Source organism: Onychostoma macrolepis, chromosome 19, assembly GCF_012432095.1.
Source record: "Onychostoma macrolepis isolate SWU-2019 chromosome 19, ASM1243209v1, whole genome shotgun sequence".
In the NCBI taxonomy this organism is placed as follows: Eukaryota; Metazoa; Chordata; class Actinopteri; order Cypriniformes; family Cyprinidae; genus Onychostoma; species Onychostoma macrolepis.
The window spans coordinates 10,745,569-10,771,992 of NC_081173.1; the positions used below are offsets into that span (position 1 = coordinate 10,745,569).

At 35.2% G+C, this 26,424-nt stretch overlaps 2 protein-coding genes across 3 annotated transcripts; one reads left to right on the forward strand and one right to left on the reverse strand.

The window, feature by feature from the left end:
- Nucleotides 1-817: 817 nt before the first annotated feature.
- On the reverse strand, nucleotides 818-4,961 carry tmem106bb (transmembrane protein 106Bb). The gene is given in 8 exon segments (XM_058752843.1): nucleotides 818-2,153; nucleotides 3,262-3,315; nucleotides 3,410-3,459; nucleotides 3,558-3,698; nucleotides 4,241-4,400; nucleotides 4,555-4,618; nucleotides 4,758-4,883; nucleotides 4,886-4,961. Coding segments are annotated over 8 exon segments (801 nt in total). The 3' UTR covers nucleotides 818-2,023.
- A 2,874-nt stretch (nucleotides 4,962-7,835) lies between these two features.
- pip4p2 (phosphatidylinositol-4,5-bisphosphate 4-phosphatase 2) lies at nucleotides 7,836-25,933 on the forward strand. Of its 2 annotated transcripts, XM_058752840.1 has the most exons (8): nucleotides 7,836-8,136; nucleotides 13,862-14,010; nucleotides 15,850-15,956; nucleotides 16,930-17,053; nucleotides 17,576-17,653; nucleotides 19,782-19,834; nucleotides 22,023-22,113; nucleotides 23,516-25,933. In XM_058752840.1, exons 1-8 carry the CDS (start codon nucleotides 8,031-8,033, stop codon nucleotides 23,657-23,659), a joined length of 852 nt encoding a protein of 283 aa, XP_058608823.1. In that variant the 5' UTR covers nucleotides 7,836-8,030; the 3' UTR covers nucleotides 23,660-25,933. The 2 variants fall into 2 exon arrangements, with proteins under 2 accessions (XP_058608823.1, XP_058608824.1); XM_058752841.1 differs by lacking the exon at nucleotides 17,576-17,653 and having other exon boundaries at nucleotides 7,839-8,136; nucleotides 23,516-25,909.
- Nucleotides 25,934-26,424: the final 491 nt, after the last annotated feature.

Below are 26,424 nucleotides of genomic sequence, written 5' to 3' on the forward strand. Positions count from 1 at the left end.
CTGTGATCAAATAAAGAAATCATTTGTCTCACTTTCAGGTTATGGTTATGAAGTCCTGTTCTTCTTCCTGGCATATGTTTGCATTTGCATCCAGCGAATGTAGATACACTGGTGAATCTCTGTAAAAGTTTACCAGTGCCTATAAACAATTCTGGAGTTTTGAAAAACCTCTATTTAAAGAGATGAGCAATTGCGACATAATTATAGCAAGTAACTGTACATAAATTACGCCTCTTATTGGCAATTCTGTCTCCATGACAACTATTGTGTAATTTGTCTATGCCCTTGATACATGGCATTGTTGCTAGCTAATAAAAGTGTGCTCCCTGTTTGAGCTGCCATTGTGTAAACTCTAAATAATGGTTACGGTAATTGTTGGGGTTATGAAACTACACTAATTAAGACAGTGGGTTATAATACCCAATTGTACATACTTTATTGTTGTCATGGTGAAGCATCGGAAATGAAAATCTCCTAATTACGTGGAGTTATTTCCCACTTCAAAACTTATGTTGCGCTCACATTAATAGCTTAGTAGATACTTTTATAGAGAGAAATAAAGTGCAGAATAAGTTTATAGAATAAGTGCATGTATTTTAAATACTTATGTTTATAGCGTTATTGTAAAATGGTGGCGTTAAATATCTTAAGAAATGGACTCTTAAAGGTGTTTTTTAGTCATTACTAAGCATTAAAGGGTTAGTTCACCCAAAAATTAAAATTCTGTCAAGATAATACCACATTCTAAAATACATTTCTTGAATTTGTAATTCTTTTTACATAATTTTCACATTTTGTAAAAAAAAAAAAACAGACAAATGACTCAAAACAGGTTTATTTAATGGAAACCAGTCAGCATCATGTTATTTCAGTGTACTTCTAAAGCAGTCCAAACCACTTTTCTCAAAAATCACAAGTGTTACATATAAACGTGTACATGTACATCAAGCCAGCGGTTGTTATGAACTGCATAAATGCCACATCATGTTAGCAGCCACTTCTATTACAAAGGAAACAGACCACCTTTAAGCAAAAATAATCTGTGAAGCTTTTTTACAACATGATTAAAATGTTTAAAAGTGTAAAGTTCGAACATGAGAAATGTTAAAAATGTTATCAAAGTTCTTTCAATCAAAACGTCACATCTAGTTTTAATAAGCAAACTTCTACATTTCTGTGAAATGCATTTAAATTCTGAACATGAGGGAATGATCATCTCATAATTTCTTCCATCATGCAAGCAGCCGGATGCTCTCAGATCCCAGTGATAATAGTTCTACGTAATTAGTGCTGTATCAGTTTGCATTTAGAGGCAATTTCTGGTGGAGAGATTGACAGATTATAAACTGTAACAATGAGAAACTTTGCATTACAAAATAAATAGATTTAAGCATTTTACTCTTCCCAACTTGTGCACTATCTACACTGACATTCCCTCCTGCGTTACATGATGCTTTTGTATGAAACACACATAGTACCTGAACATAATCTTAAATATGCCCCTCATAAGACAGCATCGTGTAATACTGCTTCTGAGTCTGAACCAAATCTGTGGAATGAGGTATAAACAGGAATTCAGTTAACATCAGGTAATATTTCCACCAGCAATAAACTCCTGGTGTTTGGGCTAAAATTGATCCCATCACTGAAAGTGAAATTAATATTAGGTTCAAAATGATAGAAATAAATATAATAACCTGAAGCACAGTTACTTCACTTTAGAAAGGTTTTAAATAGTATATGCAGTGCTTGAAAACAATGGAACTTTGTCAAAAATGAATTTGTAGCGAATAATTCAGTTTGGCAAAGTGACCTGGAATGAGAACTTCGAGATCTCGCAATGTTCATATTGCTTGGAGAACATGGACAATAAAGTGCATAATTCGTGATTTGCAAACAGCATGACATCTAGTGGTTAACTGGCAGAAGTGCAGTAAACACTCAACCAGTTTTGCCAAAACAATGACACATGGGAGTGGTGCGGTGAGGGTCAGGGTGACGGGTTACACTACCAGGCTCAGCTCTAGCCTGCCAGAGGAGTATTCAGACTGTACTCATGCAGAGCAGTAGTATTTTCTCCACAATCCACATACTGGTACATCTCCTGAGACACCTGCTCAGCATGGCCAAAGTACACCGTAGTGACAGTTATCCTGCAAACCAACAAGCCAAGTTAGTAGCAAGTAAACCAGAGTTACAGAGTAACAACACCAACGGGAAGGAGCGCACATGCCAATGAATGAAATTAAATACGTTGTGTTTTCCGCCAACTGGCAACCCGCGGTGCCGAAATACAATTGGGTAAACTGGCAGTGGGCCGGTTTCACAAACCATAACAAACACAGACATTCCGGGCCGGAATGCACATTTTCAAAGGAGAATAACTCACTGTAGCATTGTTTTTCAGATAAACAAATATGTTAACTTAGCATGTTTCTTAAATATCTGCAAACATATTATGGTATTTTTATGCTTAAGTAGCAGTTCAAAATCCTACATACAGCACCTTTAATTTATTTACGTTATTTATAAATGTATCACTAAATTTAATATTTCCATTCCATTTAATTTAATACTGGTAAAACCTGTAAATTTAAAGGAGTAGTTCACCTGTGTGGAACACAAAAGAAGATATTTTGAAGAATATTGGTAACCAAACAGATGCTGGTAGCCAATGACTTGCATAGTATGGAAAAAAAAACTGTTTGGTTACCAACATTCTTCAAAATATCTTTTTGTGTGTGTGTGTTCAACAGAGGAGAGACAGTCATACAGGTTTGGAACAACTTGAGAGCAAGTAAATGATGACAATTTTTATTTATGTAAATGCAAACAAGAAGTATTTTCTTTATGGCTTATCTCAATTAGTTTATGTCAGTAAAAAAGTATTTCGAAATAAATGACAATAGAGTTCAACAGTGCCTGTTCACTTCTTCAGTGGCCTTGGTTCTGGAAGTGTTTTTCACATTCATTTTTCATTAACATCAATGAGTCATGAACCAAATCAACCAGCTACAGGGTGAATCACAACATTACAAACTGTAATCTGAAGCTATAAAGTATTTGAAAATCCATCAAATAGGCAAGACTATGTAATTGACAGCTCTAATGAGGGAAAGAACTTCAATCATTCATTCAAATATTTTGCTGTTAAACATGATTATTGTATTGTACATGCATACATGGGGCTGATGGCTTTATCAAAACCATAAAACATTGATTAACAAACCTATAGCTTGAAATGTTTTGCACAATACTTACTGCATCATAACCACAATGTTGTGCACCTTGATGCTCTGCAGGGTACAGTAGTCACTGGAAAACAGAAGAAGTTGAAAAGGTCTGCCAGGAAAAATATAGATATTTATTACGTCTTATGTTTTTATGCATGAAAAGTGTGTAAACTTACTACATATAGCTCATTTCATCTGCGATAGTGGTGGGCACCATGTAGTCAATCTGACAAGAAAACAGAAGTATTACAAAAGAATGATCAATGTTTATATATATATGCTGAAACATACCTATTTTAACCACCATTTCAAATAAAGCTCTACCTGCTTCATATCCAGAGGGCCAATAGTGGTTATGTTGCTAATGCGGGTTTTTCCAATCACAGTCTTGGAAAACTGCACCTGGGCTGTGATGTTGGCCACGTCCACCGAGTAATAGTTGTTGTTAGTAATATTCAGTGAGTTCTTTAAAAGAAAGACAAATTATCAGAATACACAGTAGTAAACTTTTGCACAGATTTTTGCCCCGTTTTACAGTCGTTTAACACTAGTTGCCGAAATTTTTCGCAATTGTCTGCAAATTTTGGACAGAGTTGACAGATCTGTGTAGAGTACGATGTGCACAGACTCTGATTTTGTAGCTTCAGACTCTGAAAAACATTTAATATTTTGAGCCGATTTTAGAACACATATTGTTTTGATTTGTCACGCGTCTGGTTTCATCTGAGGCACATGTTTCTGCATGAGCTTCTTGTGTTCAGAACGGCCTGAAAGTCTGTTAGTGTGTGATTCTTACTCGTTTTTAGTGTTTGATGCCCAGTTTTTCTCTCTATAACCATTTTAAAAGCTGGCAAATGTATGATGCCTAGTATTTTAAAATCTGTTCCAGCCTTAAATGACAACAGAATTTCCTTAATTGAGATCTCTTAAATTTCCTCTTGAAGCAGATACACTGTAACACTTTTAAAAACCATCACTTGTGTCATGTGTGTTCAGTCATAACTTACAGTGACATTGAGATACACAATGCGTTTGGTCTGGTCATAGGACACGTAGACAGACTTCACTCCCACATAGTTGACATCAATGGAACGTGGGAAAAGGAAGAACACAGCCAAGCTGGACAGCAGCAGGCACACGATGACTGAAGCAGTCACATACAGCTTGCTGTAGGACACACATAACATAGATTTAGTCAGAGAGCCCAATCAGTATTCTATAACATTAAACAAATGCAAGCTCCTTAATAGTTTCACAAAAGGATTGAGACTATCTGATTTAACAAAACGCATCAGGATAAAAATCTTTCAAGGTTTCTTACGTTCTCCTTGGTCTCAGCCTCTGGTCGCTGTATGGGATCAGGGCCACCAGCTGATTTTCTTGGCCTGCATAAACATGTCACAGTGTGTTACATGGAGAACATTTTTAGTGAGAGATGACATTTCAGATCGGGTTACTTTCAAAACATTTCAATTAACAGGAACTCTCTAGACAAAGTGTTCTAAACTGAGTTTAGAAATGTACCTCGCGGGATCCTTCCAGTGCCTTGGCATGTGGGGCAGGTGACGCTGTCTCGGCCAGTGAACTCCACGTATGGGAACTGAGACACGTCTCCCCCGCTCTTATTGTCATCGGTCTGCATGGCGCTGTACCGGGCGATGAGGTCAGGCTGTCCTTACCCTCATCATGACAAGTATGCTTCGGCAGGTGGGAAAGAGCCTTCCCCATTTTTTACACCTGGTGATAAAAGCAACGTTTTTATACTGTATGGGTGAAAAATGCAAATTGTACTATAAAACCAGGGTTAAAAGCAGAATGCCTAAAATACTGTGCATATAAATACAACCAAAAGTGTTTAGAACAGAATATATATTAAATAATAGAACAGAATTTTAGTAGAAATTCCTAAAATAGAATCTTGAACAGATCATGTAATATAATGAAATAGTGAATAGAGAATCTTTAGAAAAAAATAAATCAGAACAGAACCTTTAATGAAGAATCAAATAGAATACCACCTCTTTGATAATCAAATACAAGAGAAACATCAACAGAGAAGTGAAGAGATTAAAATACAACCTTCACTCAGTAATGAAACATAATAGAATCTTTAATTGAGAACCAAATAGACCAGAATATCTAATAGAGAATCAAACAAAATGGGATCTTGAATCAGAACAGAATATCTAATAGAGAAACGAATAAAACAGAATCTTTGATAGAGAATCAAATATAATAGAATCTTGAATAGAAAAAAAAGAGAATAGAACAGAGTGTTTAATACAGAATCAAATATACTAGAATATCTTTGATAATCAAAGGCAACAAAGCCTTAAAGGAGAGCTAAGCTAAACAGAATAAAACAAAATATTTAATAAAATCAGAATAAAATCTTTAAAAGACAATTAGAATGGATGAATAAATAGAATCTTGAACTGGGAACTTAGAAGAGAATATTTAAAATAGAATCTATTACAATAGAATCTTTAGCAGAGAATCGAATACAACAGAACTTCAACGGAGAACTGGATAGAATCAAAATGAACCTTCAAAAGTAAAATATTTCATACAGAAACAATAGATTATTTAACAGAGAAATAAACAGAATAGTATATGGCATTTAATAGAGAATCAAATAGGACTGAACACTTAAATCAAACAGGGCCTTTAACGAAGAACTGAATAAAACTACAGAGTGCAGAGGAGACAAAAAGCTGAGATTCCTTAAAAAGATGTGAAACCTAGCAACACTTCATACCGTTACAAGGATAACTATATCTTATACAGAATACATGGCTCTGACAATAACTAAAAGAAGATAAACACGATGCCAGCAAGACATCGGTATCCAAAATAACAGCCGTCATCACGTTTGGGATTTATGACAGCTGATGGACCTAAAGTCATGTCTCGTGTTTATATGTTTCAGAAGAAAGTGCGAAGTAAAGATAATGATAGAAGGCCGTTGGTAGGCCTGGTCGCATGAGTTCGTACGCGAGCATCGCTAATAACCGGTGAGCTAAAAACAAAGCTAAGGTAAAGACGTAGCAGGCTTATTTGCTCGGAACCAGTTCATAAATGCAATGCATACGATTAAAATGGGTTTGCATCAAACCAAATATGAATATTTATGTAAACGATTATTTTCTTACCTGAATGGATCAATGTAAGTGAGCGCTTCTGTGTTCATGCAATTGTCGTTTATCTTTTGCACTGACATGCGCAGTGCGCCGTTTCTAGACTGGACGCAAAATACTACAGCGAAGGCCAAATCTCATGAATATTAATTATACTCTGTAACCCACATCTTTCAGTAAGGCCCACTGGACGAACAACGACTAATGTAATAAATATGAATGGACAAATCCTTCGCCTATATGTATTGTAGGACAGGACTGTGATGAGACCAGTCAGTCGCACGAAAAGAAATGCGATAAACAGTAAGTTTATTTCCAACAAAGCAAAAGAGTAGGCCTAGCTATGTTTAAATGACTCTTCCCGTTAAAATTAAATAAAACATAGTAATGTAAAACAAATATGACTCTGGCCTTTAATGCTTGCAAATAATTGCTTTGCAAATGAACAAAACTATAATAACGTATGTAAATGCACTTATAGCCTACATCTAGACATTATCATAGGACATGCCTGAATGCAGTCATTTCGTGTGTGTGTGTGTGTGTGTGTGTGTGTGTGTGTACAACACAATGTCCTTGGCCTAAATAAGTTTGAAGTCCCCTAATGTATGGGAAACACATCATTCATGGGCACATAAAGGTTTTAATACCTTTACATAAAAAATGTTAAAACACTTGAAAAGATAGATAACATAGCATGTGGTAATTTGTCTTAAAATTATATACATAAGATAAAATTAAAATATCTTTTACCAATAAGAACAAACTAAATATTGTTAGGATGAAATCAAATTATTGGCAAAGAATGCTAAAAATGACATTAAAAAATAGAAAATGACAAAGTTAAAACAAGTATATTAATGAATTTATTTATTTGGACATATTAATCAACTTGAATTATGTTCTGATCTTTTTCTTTTTGTTATAGTACTTTTCAGACACTTTAGCGACCTTTAGGTGTTCAGTTTAGTTCTTTTAGTTTTGTGTTTGGATATATGGAATTAAATATTAAACTATAAGAAATAGAGTATTACAGAATTATAGAGTCGGGTGTCAGTTGCATAAACTGCTTAGACTAGTCTTAAAATTCATTCATTCATGTTTCTTCGAGACTGGTCATAAATTTGTAAAGTCAGTTACATAAAATGTTAGATTGGTCTAATTTGATTCTGAAAAGTAAGACTGATTATCACTTGGTTAACTGCTAGTTGGTCAAACTAGTTCCAAAGACACAGTCTTAACATAGTAGCTATGTTTAAAGCTACAACTGGCCCCAGCTCTGTAAATTCTGAATATGAGCACTTCCTGCAATGCCTTTACAAATAATTTTCCTTCTGGCACTATATCGTCCAGTATGACCGATGAAGGAGTGGGCTTCAGGACAGAACATAAACATTTCCTCCGTGATGAGCAAATACGCCTTTACAAGGTCAAATGAATAGATTCGATCGGGAAAGACTAGCAGGCATCAGTGGCTGCAGAAGGGAGGGAGATCCCATCCGGTCCAGCAGTGATTTCTCATCCTCCCGCTTACGTCTTTGACTCCGCCCCTCCACAGCCCTGCCTGGAGCTCAGTCTCAGAGCCCCTCTCCAGAGCAGCGGACGGAGCCCACCACCATTCGCCGCTGCTGCTGTTTTTCCGTGCTGACCTACTGATATAATGGCCTCCGATGGTATGGATGAACGATCCCCGCTGTTGTCAGCACCGAACTCGGGGAATGTCACGCCCACCGCTCCGCCGTACCTGCAGGACCAGAGCCCGAGAGGTAAATGTGCATTGTGACTGACGGAGGAGTGCTGAATCATTTAGGGCGTGTAGTACTGAGCGGTGATCTGTAGCAGCCTACAGCCCGTTTAATATGATACATTGTTTGCAGACGACAAGGAATAACAGCTCAGATGGTCTTGCCAGAAGAACGGGCCTCAATCTGCCTGATAGTGCCATCGCAGCCTCATGTGATGAAATGTTGCATTCTTGGACAAGGACACATTGTGTCGAATTTTAAGCTAGTTAGTAGCTAAACAATCTGATTTATCGGTTATTAAACGATGGCCGACTATCACCGGCTCAGATTTGTATGGATATTTGAGGTCGCTGCATTTAAGATGAGGCAGTTGACATTTCGCTTGCTAGAGATGTTTTGCTTACATTTCATAGACCTCTATAAGTGCCAGTTCCTATCATATAGGCCCAGACCACATTATATAGATTCTATAAACATATTAAACATTATATAAGTCATAAAACACTTCTTTATTCCTACATAAGACATACTGCTAATAGTAAACAACAAAGAGGAGACACAAGGAAAGATGTCAATTCACTTTGTAGCCTACATATCAATGTTTTGGTTTGCACATAGGCTGTGAAGAGTGTGCAGTTTTTGTTTTTGAAGGTATGTTTTATATAAATTCTTAGTTTGCTACAGTAATGCTGGTGACGCTATATTTTAGTGTCATTGTTACATGTAGCTACTTACTATAGAAACAACAGTAAATTATGCATAATTACACACAACTAATCCTAACTCTATAATAAGTGCATGTTGTTGATTAATGTTACTCAGTACTTATTTGTGTAATTACACTGTAATGAGGACACCTTAAAATAAAATGTAACCATAAAGCTTTTTCTCAGGGATTATTAGCACAGTCACCATAGATATGAGGGCAGGTCCTCCAGACAGCGTAGTGGTCAATCAATATGGGGTTTTCAGTGATTGATTTGTGTTTGATTGCCAAGCTGTAATGAGACATCAAATCCAAGTGAGGATGCCAAAAATTGAACCGTTCCACCTTTTACAAATATGAATAAGTAGCAAAGCCCATTTGATGGTATATTTTACATACTATAGGCCTACTGTTTTACATACTATTTTATATACTATACATTTCTTTACATATTTAATAGTAAAACCAGTTTTGTGATGTGAACTGAAGAAATGAGGGCCCTGTGAACTAAAGTTCTCTCAGATTTTCAAACCAACTGATAAATAAGGACTGTTTAAGGAAACATTCATGAGGAAAAGTGGGCATCAGATTTCCACATGGACCCACTAAACAGACATAGATAATCAATAGAGGTTTTTATTGGCAGATACTGAGAAGAAAAGAGCCATACTGACATATAACCTATGTGGTATAAGCCAATACTATTTAATTATAGCGATTCTGGGATGTAAACAAGCTTTTATTAACATGTAATACATATTTGAAATTCATTGAAATATTTGAAAACAAAGGAATGAATCCCAAATTGACCAAATGTCTCTCTATTAAACAGTCTGTCAACCCATATTTGCTCTTTTGTAAATCTACCTATATTGCACTTCCTGATTAGCAGAAAAAGATTTACATTTTTACTGTAATGATCCGCTTACACTTCATCTCATTATTTATAATGGCTTTATTACCATGAAGTACCATGATCAGGTGATGTGGGCGGCGTAAACTATGTGTGCTAAACTATGTACTCTAGCATTATTATCTGGCCTAGTATTTCAAACCCCTGGATTACGGTTTCTTTGGCTTTTTTGACCACGAGCATTCACCCACTGAGTCTATGAGAGGGATTAGCCTGTCCTGTTGGAGGAGGAAATGCTGAGCTGGACTGGAGTCTGTGCACAACATTGCTGAGACTGATGTTTATTCTGCAGTTGCATTTGGAAGCCAAAGCTGCATTTATTGGAAACACCTGTGTGCATCAAACCCTATAAGAGTAGAACTGCGAAAGTTACAGTCTGCATGGTCTTTAACCATGCTCCGTGCTGTTAGACTGAGTAGAACAAAGGATAAGAAAGCTTTGACCTTGTCTGCATGACATTCACTGACTGGGTTTTATTTTAGTGATATGTGATCAGTCCTCCGCAGTGAAATCCAGACCGAATATTGCTCTCTCCGCTGGTGATGTCATGTCATTTCTGCAAGCATCTCACAAGATAAACAAATATTGGTTGACTGAAACTCTTGAAGGTCTAGGGATGGGCAGGAGGACTGGATCAACTTTGCTTTAGGCCTGGGCAAGTAATCAAATGTTGTTGTCAATTACAATTTTGGCTTGCAAAGATTATTGAGATAGAACTATTATAGTGCCGCAAGTTTTGCAGTGATGCACTTGTTTTGTCTTGTTTTATAAATTGAGCGCACACTTTTCTTTCACAACAGTGCATATGATCCTGTATATCCATGTTTCATACTGTACATTGTAGTGTTGTGATACAGAATAGTGCTTACATCCAGTCAAAAGTGTAATTTCAGTGTAAAATAATGCAGTTTTGCACATTATTAATACAGCAGCAGATTATGGATTAAGGGGTTTACTGATTTATGTACACTCTCATATTCACTAATGTCAATGCATGCTAATCTCTGCTACACATGGGGTGCACAACCTCTCTCTGATTTTAAACATGATAGTAAGACGGACAGAGAGGGAGTTGCAACAACAGCTGTCTGCAGGCTCCAGGGTTGGGAAAAGGCCTCATCTTACAAACAGTGCAGGATGGTGTCAGAGAAATGAGACCTGTGCTTTCCATCTGCCCCTGGAGAGACGCTATATGCTATATTAGTGTGTGAGGCATAAGGATATCTGCTTATGAACTGTTAGCATGAACCCCTACTACAATGTACACAACTACCGAGCACGTGAGACAGCAGACTAATTTTTATATAGTCTGCTGAAAACAATACAGAGAAGAAGTGATTTTTGTTCCTTAAAGGCTAATAATGTTCTAAACACTCTAATACTCTAAACACTGCGTCTCACAACATTGAATTGTTTGTTTGATCATCCTGACGTGAGTTTGTAAAGGACTGTTTATTCAGTTATTTTTGACGTTTGGTGTGGTGCTGCTATTGGTGCAAGAAATTACACACACCACCTTTAAAGTACTTGTTTATGACACAGCTGTTTTCGTGTCATGGGGACATTGGTTCAAGTAGGTTCAGTTTGCGCCACACTCTTAAAAATAAATGTGCTTCACGATGCCATAGAAGAACCTTTTTTGCCTAAATGGTTCCATGAAGAACCTTTAACATCTGAAGAACCTTTCTGTTTCACAGAAGGTTCTTCAGATTATAAAATTGTAAGAAAGAGATGGTTCTTTAAAGAACCTTTGACTGAACGTTTTTTTGTGGAACCAAAAATGGTTCTTCTATGGCATCACTGTGAAGAGCCTTTTAAGCACCTTTAGTTTTTAGGAGTGCATGTTCTGATCCTTGTCTTTCCTTGTCTTTTCTGCAGAAAGAACATGGAAACAAAGAAACAAACCTCCTAAACGAGAAAGAGCAGTACTAGCATAAGCTGTCAGTCAGAGAATGGCTGGAGAGCAATTTCATGGCAACATTAAAATTATACTACAGGAATATAAGTGGAGGGAGAAGAAATACATACTCATCATAGGACTGACAGCTGAAGTTCTTGATGTCGTCAGCAATGGCTTGCAGGTAGAACAGGCCCATACGTTTAAATAACTCCTACCATACTAGTTTAATAGGATGCTTTGCTGTTAAAATGAGAAAATGAAAACAATACACTCCTTTAGCCTTGGAGTGTTTTTGAATCATTGAATCACACTAAACATAATTTATGATAAAGTATACACTACCATAAGATTTTTTGTTTTGAAAGAAATTAATACATTTGTTCAGCAAAGATGCATTACATTGATTGCATTACAAAAGTGACAGTTACGACATTTATAATGTTATGGAAGAGTTCTTTTTTAAAATAAATGCTGTTCTTTTGAACATTCTGTTCATCAAAGAGTCCTGAAAACAAAATGTATCATGGTTTTCAGAAAACTGTTTTCAACACTGATAATAATAATAAATGTTTCTTGAGCAGCGAATCAGCATATTATAATGATCTCTGAAGGATCATGTGACACTGAAGACAAAATTCAGCTTTGCATCACAGGAATAAATAACATTTTAAAATAGAAAATTATTTTATATTGTAATAATATTTCATAATATTACTGCTTTACTGTATTTTTGATCAAACAAATGCAGCATAAGACATCTTTCAAAAAAAACATTACAAAATCCAAGCAACAATTTTCAAAATTGATATTTAAATGATATTTGAAACAGGATCATATTATATAATAATATTTGGAGTACATTTTTTTTTCTTTTTTTCTTTTTTGCGCAACCTAGTTTTCCATTCTTATATATTTTAGAGCTTGTTCTCTAAGTATTAGTATCAAAAAAAAATTCTTTATTAGGACAATATTTGAACTTTTCACATATGATAAAATATTTCAGTTCTCAGATGAAGTATGTGTGTTTGGTGTCCTGCAGCAGCTCACAGAGAGATGGATGATCCCTGACAGCTGAGGGAGGTCATGGGGCCAGAGCTGCTGTCAGTTGTTTTTGCTGTGGTGTCACTTGTTCAATATGGCTGCAATATGACTGTGTCGTTGGCCAGCGTGACCTCAGAATGAGAAGTGACAGACAGCAGGAGGAACATGTCTTAATTTCACTGAGAATACTCAGAGAGCACTGAGAGCTGAGCTCTGAATTTCAGTAATACTGAAGACAAGCGGAGACTGAGTGCAGGGTTTGGCTGATGGCCCAGCTACTGTACAATGAATGTGAGAGAGTAATTGAAAGTGTGAGTAGGATGCACTTATTGCTAAACACAATGAATCTGCATTTTTGGGTCCGTTGAATAGGACTCAAAGCGAGACACGTTTATAATAGAAATATAACATATATTACTGGATTCTAGCTGTAAAGGCAAGTAGGCCTGTCTAGACGCACTTGTAGTGTTTGATTCATTTCTGAGGTTTTATTATTCAACAAATAATATTTTGTATAATGGCTGCTAAACTGCTGACCTTTATCTCAGGAAAACAAATTAGTGCATAACTGTGCTATAGTTTCATGTCTATTATTGTTCTGTGGTCTCGTTCTTCTCACATAATGAAATAATTTGAATTCAAATCAATACTTCATGCCTGTTTATTTATATATTTGATAAATAGCCTTGCAATAATGTGGAATAATACATGGAGTAATGGAACTGAGCTGGTCATTATGGCAAAATAAACCTCTTAAGGGTGATGTAAAACCTGACCCTCACCCTGTCTGGGTTTATTTTGCAATAATGACCGGCTAACTGTACATTATTAACTTACCCAAACTGGTAATACAGTATGTAATTTCTGCTGTATCTTGCACTACTCAAGTTAGCTTATATAAATCTATAACAAACAATGCACTCCTTTATTGGTATCTATAGTTCCATGAAGAACCTTTAAGGTCTATGGAATCTTTCCATTGCACAGAAGGTTCTTTAAAGTGGAAAAGGGTTCTTTACACTAAGAGAAATTGGTTCTTTTGAGAACTGTTCACTGAAAGGTTCTTTGGAGAACCAAAAATGGTTATTCTATGGCATCACTAAAACCCCTTTTGAAACCTTTGATTTTAAGAGTGTAGTATCATGCAACGCTGACAGACTGCATGCTGGTTTCTGTCCCTCTGCAGCTGAATTACCTCCACCCTACACAGCTATCGCCAGTCCAGATGCAGGGGGAGTTCCTGTCATTAACTGTCGAGTGTGCCAGTCTCTTATAACTCTGGATGGCAAGCTCCATCAGCACGTGGTGAAGTGCACCGTCTGCAATGAGGCCACGGTAAGAGACCCCCAACTGCGGCTTCAGCTTATTCGTGCACAGCTTTAGTCCTTCATCTGGCTCCTTCCATTTTTAGGGGTGGGCAGTATGATTAAAAGCCTGTATCACAAGTTAATGGATACTTTTATGGTAACATTTTATGGTATTGTGGTATATACCAAAAATTCAATTAGAATAATATTAGAGAACCATGTGGTAAGGCCTATATTTCTCTAATCCAGTGAATTAAATACTTTAATGGAATATACACTATATCATTCAAAGGATTGGGGTCAGTAAGAGTTGTTTTTGAAAGAGATTAATACTTCTGTTTAGCAAGGAGTCATTAAATTGATAATGACTGTAAAGACTTGCAGTACTGCAAAATATTTCTATTTTCAAAGAAAAACTGTTATTTTGAACTTTCTATTCATCAAAGAATCCTGAAAAAAATGCATTGTGGTTTCCACAAACATATTAAGCAGCACAACATTAATGTTTTTAACATAAATAATAATAAGAAATGTTTCTTGAGCAGCAAGTCAGCATGTTAGAATTATATTTGAAGGATCACGTGACACCGAAGACTGGAGTAGAAGTAATGATGCTGAAAATTCAGCTTTACCATCACAGGAATAAATTACACTTTACAATATATTCAAATGGAAAACAGTTGTTTTAAACTGTAATAATATTTCGCAATAATTCTATTTTTGATATATTTTATAAAATAAACGCAGCCTTGGTGAACATACAACACTTCTTTCAAGAACATTAAAAATCTTATTGACCTGAGGATTGTAACTAATCTTCATCTCATTTATCTTTTTATTTGGAACTTGATGGATGTAAAAAAATAAAAAAATAAAAAAGAATGTTAACAAATTAAGATTCACATTATAATACACCTAATTTAGAAGCAAAGGCTGAAAACAGACTCTCTGAAATGGATTGTTACAACTTTAAATTCTCATTGATTGAGCCATATTTATAGCTGTAAAGTAGCTGATTTATGCACATGTGATCGCATATCAGTTAATAAATGCAGCAAGCTATGACACAGGTTGACAACCATAAACAGCTAAAATTTGCTCTCTTTTGTCTCTTTTGACATTTCCCCTCTTGCTGAACCTGATGTCTTTGCTGCTTTCTTCAGATTCAAAAAGGTTACAGTTACAAAAGTATTAGCAGCTGTTTATAACACAAGTTTTGAATCTGGGTGTGAATGCCGACTAGACACAAGCTTTAGTGGAGGTGAAGTTTATCAGTGAATAATGGATCAATCAGTCCACAATACAGTCCTCACATCCTCATAGAGCCTACAGGTAATTGTGTTTGGGATGAAGGATCCACGTACATACCCATAAGTGTTGTGTGCTCAAGAGGGTTGGATTGCAGTGTAATTGAATTGTCTGCATGAGAAACACTTCACATGAACAGTGGATGCTTAATCTGAACTTCAGAGTCACCTGATTCACATAACAGCAAAATCATGTGTTGTTTCCCATCTTGTTAGATTTTAAAGGGCTTCACGCGGCTCTATTTCAGATTAGTTTAGTGTGTATACATTATGTGTTGTATTACATTAATCCTTCAGCTCGATTCAGATTTCATAAATTCCTATGCACACCTGACCTCAATAAGATGTATTAAAAGGTTGCTCTGTCTAGATTCATTAAGGTTGCCAGACTAGTCCCTATAATAATAGAATTATTACATAAAGAGTTATTGGTTTCTTACAGAAGAATGCTTAAGCAAGAGCAGTTAAGCAAATTCAGAATCATAAGGGAGATTTATTATATTAAGGCATGCATATTACATGGTCCCGTCTGAAACATGATGTGTCTGTTTATTTAACAGCCTATAAAAAATCCACCAACAGGAAAGAAGTATGTTAGATGTCCTTGCAACTGCCTGCTAATCTGTAAAGACACATCTAGGAGGATAGGATGCCCTCGGCCCAACTGGTAAGTGTTAAAGACACACTTCAGAGGGTCATTTAGTCAGTACGTGTTATGGGATCTGCAACAGTATACTGCGGATGTGCATTACCATCAACGCTCAAACAAGCAGTGCTGTTTTGAGTTTGCACTTAGCACTGTCAAAACATTTCATATGCTTTTACAAAGCAGTCTGAGCATTTATAGAATTATTGCAGTGAAAGAACAGCTGTGAGAATTATGTGAAATCACTGTAAAAAGATTTTTTTTTTAAAGAAATTAACATTTTAGCAAAGGAAGAAAAAACATCTAGTTTCTCTCAGTTTTATTCTGAGGCCCAAACTGAGCAAAAATATGCAATTTGTCCCAGTTGCTGATTCTTATATGGATAAAACGTAAGATGAAATTCTGATAGTTTGTAATGTAAATCAGTGAGATTTTTATAACAGTATAATAGAATGCTTACATAAAATGCATATGAATATCAGTTGTCACTCTATATTTAAATGCTTAGTTTTATGATCAAAGCTCTGTAGTTTTTATTGTGGGGGCAAAACATATAATGCAATATAATACAATGTGACTGAGAGATGAACAAATAAATGTTCCACAAAAGCCTGATGTATCATATTTGATATTCACATTATAACATGATTTTTCGAGTATAGATAATCAAGTAAACCTCAGTCCAGTAAGTATCCATCTTGAAATCTTACTAACAATATAAAAATCATTAAGGATTTTGCCACTTTTTATTTTTACAAAAAAAGTGCAACCTTTTTTTTTTCAATTATACTAAAATGTCTTTTATATTATTAATCAAATGACAGACAACATGTAGTAGGTTCTGTACAACAGGGTTTTCAACAAAGTTTTGATCATATTATTAATTTAGGGATAGGGTAAGGGTTATCAAACAAGATACATACTTAATAGCGTTAATAATTAACTTACAGTATGTAGAGAGTGAAAAACTGACATTGTTTTTCTGGGTCCCCAGCAGACGGATCATCAACCTGAGTCCTGTGATGGTGATCCCAGAGGAGCAGCCCGCCCAGCCAGCTCTGCCAGTCCAGCCTGAGGGCATGCGCGTGGTCTGCGGCCACTGCGGAAACACATTCCTTGTACGGTCTCACATCTTTATATTAATATTTCATCTTTGACCTACATTAATATTTCTTCCCGTGTCAGTATGTGCAAAGCAGAGAAGATCTGTGAATGCATTTGCACTACCATTCAAAAGCTTGAGGTCAGTAAGGTCACCAAGGCTGCATTTTATTTGAAAAGTAATATGGGGAAATATTAGTAATTGCTTTCTGTTTGAATATATTTTAAAATGTAATTTATTCCAGTAATTCCTTCTTTTCTGCTCAAGAAACATTTCTTATTATTATCGATATTAAAAACAATTGTGCCACTTAATATTTTTGATAAAGAAAAGGATCAAAAGAGCAAAAAATTTTGTAACATAATTAATGTCTTTACTGTCATTTTCAATTTAATGCGTCCTTGCGGAATAACAGTATTCATTTCTTTCTTTTAAAAAAATCTTCCTGGCCTCAGACTTTTGTAGGGTAGTGTACATGTGGTGTAGAGTTTTTCTAGTGCACATGTTCTCAGTGTCCTGTGATGCCCCTGCTGTGTAGGGCAGCGATGATGATGATGATGAGTGCTCCCAGTCTTCCTCAGGCCTGGCTATTCGCGGCCCCTCTGATCTTTTCAAGGTCCTAATACACTGCCACCTTCTCAGCTGGTGGAACTGACAGAATGACAAACTAATTAGAAATATATGATTCCAGGGCTCCAGACTGTGAAAAATAAACTAAAATTAAAATGTATTACATTTATATGCACCAGTTTTTGAACAGTAAGATTTTTCATGTTTTTTAAAGAATTCTCTTCTGTTCACCAAGCTTGCATTTATTTGATCCAAAGTACAGCAAAAACAGTAAAATGTAGAAATATTTTTACTATTTAAAATAACCGTTTTCTATTTAAAATGTAATTTATTCCTGTGATTTCAAAGCTGAATTTTTAGCATCATTACTCCAGTGACATGAACCTTCAGAAATCATTCTAATATTGTGATTTGCTGCTCAAAAAACATTTCTTATTATTATGTTTAAAACAGCTGAGTAATTTTTTTCTGGTTTCTTTGATGAAAAGAAAGTTCAGAAGAACAGCATTTATCTGAAATAGAAATCTTTTGGAACATTATAAATGTCTTTATCATCACGTTTGATCAATTTAAAGCATCCTTGCTAAATAAAAGTATTAATTAATATCCCCAATATATATACTGATATAAATGCTGATCTTTGGATCTTTCTATTAATCAAAGAATCCTGAAAAAAATTTACTCAACTGTTTTAAATATTGATAATACTAATAAAACATTTTCTTGAGCAGCAAATCAGCATATTGATTTCTGAAGGATCATGTGACACTGAAGACTGGAGTAATGATGCTGAAAATTTAGCTTTGATCACAGGAATAAATCACATTTCAAAATATATTCAAATATAAAACAGTTATTTTAAATACTAAAACTATTTTACAATATTACTGTTTTTGCTGTATTTTGGATCAAATAAATGCAGGCTTGGTGAGCAGAAGAGAATTCTTTAAAAAAAATATTACAAATCTTACTGTTCAAAAACATTTGACTGGTAGTGTATTTTATCATTTCATTTTCTACATGACAATAATTTAAAATATAGGAAAAATTTAAGTTTTGTCAGGTTTCATCATTTTGTGTCAACTCGACAAAGAATCCATCGCAAGTCATGATGTCCATGAACAAAAGAACCAATTCTTATGAACTTCGTTATTTAAATGAATTCACAGCTGCTTTGAGTTAGCAGGAACAGTAATTATACTAAATGATACAACAACAACCTAATTTAGATAAGTTATGTCATCAGTCTATATACTGAATCTTCATTTCATCCACTGACTGTTAATAACTAAAGTAAGATGCTATGAACTATGGAAGCCCGTTTCTGCTACTGAATAAAAAATAAAAAAGATTATTGCGACTTTTTATCTCACAATTCTGCCTTTTTTTTTCTCATAATTGCATGATACAAACTTGCAATTCTGACTTTTTTTTCTTAGATTTGCATGATATAAACTCACAATTCTGACTTTTTTTCTCAGAATTACGAGTTTATATCTAGCAATTCTGACTTTTTTTCTCGCAATTCTGAGAACATATCAGTCTTTTTTTTCCCCTCAAAACTGGACTTTAACTCGCAATTGCGAGTTTATATCTCACAATTCTGTGAAAAAAAGTCAGAATTGTGAGATAAAAAGTCGCAATAACCTTTTTATTTTTTATTCAGTGGCGGAAACAGGCTTCCATAATGAACTCAGTGAACTTCTAAAATATCATCTGTACTAAGCAATTCTGTAATTTGTCAACTTAAAGTCATTTGGCTCCTATATGTCATTTTAGTTGTATATTTTTGTCTGGAGCCCTGTGACTCGAATGATCATAACTCCTTGTAGCCTACAGAGGCAAGATGCAGCAACAGAAAAATTTGTTTTACATGTTTTTTGTGAGATCTTCTTTTATAATCTTAAAGAATTCTAGTTTTTTAACTGCTTTTGCCTTTGTACAGGGTTAAATCCACTAATTCTCCTAATATATTCCTTTATTCATGTCAATTTATTCACTGAAATCCTCTCCAAAAGATTTGCTAGTTATTTGAATAATTTATCAGTAGCCATTTAAACTAATATTGAATGTTATGCACTGACCGCTGGAATCAAGTTTGGTGTAGATTTGAAAATGATTTGTCCTGCTTACTCTAGAAGTAACCTCTTTCTCAACTCTCCTTGTTTTTGCAGTGGATGGAGCTTCGATTCAATACACTGGCCAAGTGCCCACATTGCAAAAAAATGTGAGTTACCATCATTTGTCATAATATTTGTACGTCACAAATGTGATGTCTGTGGCAATACTCCACCAGTGATGTGCCGTTCCCAGGAGAAATGTCGTAAATGTCAGTGTGTGATGTGCGTTACTAGCCGGAGGTCAGGCTTGAGTTTGTACTGGCCAGTTTGTAGAAGTGAAAGTAAATAAACCCTGCAGAGAAGGAGGCAATGTGATGCCAGTCTGCCAGTCACCTGAGACAGTGAGCGTATCATGCTGACATACTGAAACATGAGTCCTGCACGCTAGTGACGCTGCGAGGGAGAGTTATGACAACAGATGTTGCAGCACACGTGAATGGAGCTGAGTCTCCCAAAGCACAGATTTCCACTTGAATGCAGAGCGTTGGAAGAGGCAGAGAAGGAGATACAATCAGCAGCAGGATAGAAATTAAACACCTTAAGCTATCTGATTTGTCGTGATTCTAGAAGAATGTTTGAAAATCCCATCACATGAGAGGCATGTGAAGGGTCATGGTAAGACTTAATGACCCTCAAACAGGAAAAAGAGCAGACCATGTGACTACAAGAGTTTGTCTGCCAGCCAAGTGAGAGATCTCAAAAGCCTGGTACACTGGGGGGAAAAAATACTATTAAAATAAAATGAGTTTTTCTCAAATTATATTTAGGTTAAGTTCTTAAAAAGTCCTCAAAATGTTTATCTTCCAAAGACAAACAGATTCAAAGAAAGTAAAAACATTTATTATACTTAATCAGTATATTTTATTTAGACGTAAGCCAAAATAGTACTTAATGAAGGTTAGAAAAATCTTTTTTTTACAACTTAATTTCACAAAAAGCTAAATTAGCTATAATATAAAAGTAGAATTTTCATTTAAAATAAAACTAAAAGTATTTAATTAGTCAATATTTAATTTTGTTTATTTACTATAAATTAAGACAATTTCAAAAGAGCTTAAAGTGATAGTTCACCCAAAAATGAAAATTATGTCAAGTTATTCCAAACCTTTATGAGTTTCTTTTTTCTGTTGAACTCAAAAGAAGATATTTCGAAGAATATGGGTAAACAAACAGTTGATGGTCCCCAATGACTTCCATAGTATAGAAGAAATATCTTCTTTTGTGTTCAACAGAAGAAATACTGTACACTTACACAGTGTTGAAACAACTTGAGAGGGAGTAAATTCTAATAGGATTTTCATTTTTGGGTGAACTATCCCTTTAATGATTATTGTGGTGTATTTTTAAAATATGCATCATATTTCCCGTTATGTACTAAAAAATAGTCAGTAAAGCAATAGCCAGTATGTGTTCTGCACATCAGCACTCTGATGTCAAGCAAAAATGCTATTTAAAGTTTTAGAAAACTGAACAGAACAGGTTTAAACCTGAAACCATTATTTTAAGTTAGACAAATATAAAAATGCTCTTTAAATAAATGACACGGTCATTTTACTCTTTCCAGTGTATTGTAGTTTACTTTCAGGGCCTCGTTTATAAAGCGTGCATATGCACAGATTTGATCTTAGAGTGTGCGTATGCTTAAATCCATCCCAAACTCTCATATTTGTAAAAACGGTCTTTTTTTGACGTGGAAAAGTGCTTAGCGTCGCATCAGGGTCTGAGCAGGCGTACACACTTTTTCTTGTTCGAGTACTGCAGGTTTTTGAAAATGTAAGCTGTTCTTGCAGCTCGCTGTTCTAAATGAAAGAATTTAGACAATGACCGTGATCTTTTATGTTAATGACATTAATTAGGAGTTGTTTACAAGGCAGAGAGCTGAAACCATTCAGTTGCGCGCAAGTTCAAGATCATTTGCGATTCATAGATCTGAAAGAGAGGTGTACGCGCATTTTCTGTGCGTACGTTCATTCTATGAATCACACGTACACATATTTGAGAGATGATTGTAAGATCAAATTTAGGATGGTTTTTGCGCAACATTTTATAAATGAGGCCCTCGGTTTAGTTTGGATATTTGTTTTTCTGTGTAGTAGCCATTTAACTCCATTTTCCAGACAGCCTTTCCTATGTAGAGTTGCATGCGAAGCACTGACTAATTCAAGCTATAAAACCATTACTCTGTACTGAGAGACTGAAACAGCCCAGTAAAACTGCCGCATTAGGTGTGTGGTCAGTTTGCGGTCTGTTTAAAGCAGCATTAGTTCTAAGCACGTGTGCTGTCTTTGTCTTCAGATCCTCTGTAGGCAGTGCTCTACCCAGAAGGCGCTGCTGTGCCTACATTACAGTAGGAATGATCTGCATTTTCATCGGTATCGGTTTAACGGTGAGTATTATTTAGTATGGTTCATAGTCATAGTCATAACAAATTTTGTTGTGTTCTCTACCGTCCAAAATCTAGGGGACAGTAAGTTTTTTTCTTTAAAGACATTCATACTTTTATTCAGCAAGGATGCAAATAAACGTTTGAACTTTCTATTCAAAATAGAAAACTGAAAAATAAAATGCATCATAGTTTCCACATAAAAATTAAGCAGCACAACAGTTTTCAATATTGATAAGCAGCAAAGCAGCATATTAAAGTGATTTCTGAAGGATCGTGTGACACTGAAGACTGGAGAAATGATGCTGAAAATTCAGAATCATAAAAAATAAAGGAATAAATTACATTTTAAAATATATAAAAATAGAAATGTTATTTTAAAATTATAATAATCATCTCCAGAACTGCTCTGAGAGTCACTTCATGAGCATTCGAGCGTTTCATTTGAGAAAAACTATCCTCATATCATATACACAGAAATGTAAAGGTATTCACGGCAACCCGTCAAAATAAAAGTTCGGTTTCACTTGAAGACATTGGGCAGAACGTAATAGGCTACTACTACTAAAACTATTAAAACCTTATCTTTAAGGAATAATCATACAATGTCTTCAATGTTATTATCAATATTAAATTCTTGATGACTGCTACTTGTTTACTTATCTACTTGGCAGAATTCAAATGAGCCATTTTAATCTAGATTAATTCCAAGATTACAGTGAGATTAATCTAGATTAAAAAAATTTATCTATGCCCACCACTAATAAAAATATACATTTTGTTTATATGAAAATATCATTTTTTAATATGCTACTTACATTTTTTAAGGAGAGCAAATTTAGATAATTTAAGATCTAAAAGGGTAAAGCATATTTTCCATTTAACTTCAGCTTTTCCATCCATATTTTAATGTAACAAAAATTATTCAAAAAGAAATAGATGATGGAAAAAAATGAAAACATAAATAAAACATGCAACAAGGAGATAAGAATATAAATGATTTATTCATGTTAGCTGTTCTATGATTTTGTTCCTAGAAGTGTATTCTGGTGGGAAGTTCTCCACAGGAGTTTCACTACATGGCAGTATGGATAAAAACAAAAAACCTTCCTGGATACACACTTAGTAATTCTCCTGGATACACAGTGGAAAACTGTATATTTTCCACTGACATGAAGTCACGGTTTTCTTTAGTAACAGATTTATTTCAGTCACGCTTGTAATTTACATCAGGGTCAGATGATCATTCTCACAGTTTGATTTAAACCATATATTATGTTGCAGTTCCTAAAAAAACGAATGAGTATCACTCAGATTAGCACTTGGCAGGTGTTCATTTTGGACTCTGGGTATGAACTATTAAACTATGCTCGTTAGCTCATCACATCTCTGTTTTTCCTCTCAGGTTGGCACTCAGGACTTCGCCAGGCGTTACCACGCTACTTACGTGTCCTGGGCCTTCGCGTATCTCCTGGGTCTCATCTGTCTGGTACGGGCCTGCTACTGGGGTGCGATTAAAGTCAGCTATCCAGAGAACACCTTTGCGTAGACAAAGCGTCCATCCTTCAAGTCCTTAGTGTTTGATTTCTCTTGATTTGAACAGGTTAACTGTTACAAGAACATAAGAATCCAGGGGGTTTAGGTACTTGCAAATGTTTCAGATTGAGTTATTGATTAGCTCTGATGTAACTGATTTGAACCCGCAATATGATGGCTTGAGGAATTAAAGTGAAATCAGTGATTCAAAAACTAGAAAAATAATACAAATAATCCATTTGTGGTACACCTCTTGGAATTGTCATGGTGGGTGGATATCAAACATATTTTACGTACTGCATTTTGTTACCAACTTGACCAAAAGAGATGATCTTTTATGAACAATTTGCCCATTGCACTACGATTTTATGCAATTCTTCTGTTGTGTTGCTGCTAGTTACTACAGCCGTTCTGAGCTGAGAGATGTTATGTGTTCAGAGAGCCTGCCAGCACCCACGGTGGCACTATCTGTCATGTTCAGATATATTTAACTGTTCTTAAAATGCTGTGCCAACATGTTTTTTTTTTGTTCAGTGTCCGTTAGGGGATCTCCCTCTGATGAAATTTAGCAGTATTTCCAAACCCATTTAGGCTGCTCAAACTCACTGTGAGCAATAATTATGCATTTTTTGTGGCTTTAAAAGAAAAACTGCATGTACACAGTCACTGGAGCTCTAAAACAAAACTCTGGGTTCAATGCAACTTAAGCTCATTCAATAGTTTTTGTGTCATGATATTGATTGATTAGCACAAAAATCATTTTGACGAAATGGAAGTGAATGGGACCGATTCATAAACATTCAAATACTCTGTCGTTCGATAGTATAGCAGCAAGACATTTGAGCAGCAAGATTTTATATGTGAAAAAACTTCAGCTTACAAAGGCTGAATTTATTTAATCAAAAATACAGTAAGGACAGTAATATTATAAAATATTATTACAATTTCAAATATTTAAAAATGTAATTTATTCCTGTGATGGCAAAGCTGAATTTCCAGCATCATTACTCCAGTCTTCAGTGTCACATGATCCTTCAGAAATCATTCTAATGTGCCAGTTTGAAAACAGTTGTGCTGCTTAATATTTTTGTGGAAACTGTGATGCATTTTATTTTTCATATTTCTAATATGAATAGGAAGTTCAAAACTTTTATTTGAAACAGAATTTAGTTAATCTTTAATGTGTCCTTGTTGAATAACAGTATTAATGTATTTGCAATAAATAATAAATATGACAAAAGAACACCTAAAACAACTTAAAAAAATGACTGTTGTGCAGAAGAATTAATGTAAGTGCATTTATAAAATTATAAGCTTCACATTTCTAAAAACTGGCCCCAGTCACTTCCATTCTAACTGTAACCTTTAAACTGTTTAAAGAAAACAAGTTGAAAATACATATTGTTGTGGCCACAAATCCTTGATCTTAACTTGTATTGAACCTGAAATATTCCTTTAATTTAACTCACTGATCAGACACTTGGTGAATGGGAAATGACATGTGCATGATTTTAATTTGATTCTTTTGTACTCAGAAACAGTGTTTTGTTAGTCTGTTACCGACAGGGCACAGTGGAAGTGTTACGCCATGTGTCTAGTGCTCTTTCCTGTGTGTAGAATGTAAACACCCCACTGCTACCCGCCTAATTCCACAACTCACCACAACCTTGCTAGTATTGCTGTAGCTTACATTTACAGTAGTTCGGTATTTTGTCAAGACAAATGGAGATAACTATACTATCTAAACTTGTTCTGAATGTGACAAGCCAGTGAAGTCCTTGTACATTGGAAACTGAGCACACAAAGTCTGTAGTTCAAGTTGGAATATGGCTTGGGTCTTTTTAAAACAATAATTTCTCAATAAAATGCTAAAATATTCCCTGCCCTTTGACGGTGTGATGCTTTGTGCCAGCTTGACATGAAATGTCATTTTATTTTTGGAGTATAATTGCAAATATGTTATTTTGCATTGCACAAAAGCCTCCTGATTTCCTTTCATTTGGCACACAAGGCGTGATTTGCTTTGTAACAAGTGGCATCATTAGTATTTTTGATAAGAATATTCTTGTCTCTACTGTCACACAGGCTTGTTAATTGAAGATTCAGGAATGCTCTGTGTGTCTGTTTAATGCAGACATGTGACATAATTCGGGAAGAAGCCAACACCAAATGGTCTTTCAAAGGTCAGGCTGTCATTAGAGTGAACATGGTCACCTAAAGCAGCGGACAACAGGGCCCCGCTTGTTGTTATTCACATACACTGATTAGACCTCTTCCTCATATCTTGCCACAAAATGAGTAAAAACACAGTTGTGCTGAAAGGTTTACATACTCCTTGCAGAATCTGCAAAATGTTAATTATTTTGCCAAAATCTAAGAGGGCTCATACAATATGCATGTTATTTTTTTATTCATTTAGTACTGTCCTGAATAAGATATTTTACATAAAATGAATTTATAATGTATATTATTTATTATTCGCTGTTCTTCAGAAAATCCTCCAGGTCCTGCAAATCCTTTGGTTTTCCAGCATGTTTTCCAGCAGTGACTATAATTGAGAGATTCATCTTTTCACACTGATGACAACTCAAGGACTCATATACAACTATTACAAAAGGTTCAAACATTCACTAATGCTCAAGAAGAAACATAATGCATCAAGAGTCAGGGGGTGAAAACTTTTTGAATTTGAAGATCAGGATGAAGTATACTTATTTTATCTTCTGTAGCTTAATAAAGGTAGTACTAAATTTAAAAAAAAGCTATTTAAAAAAACAA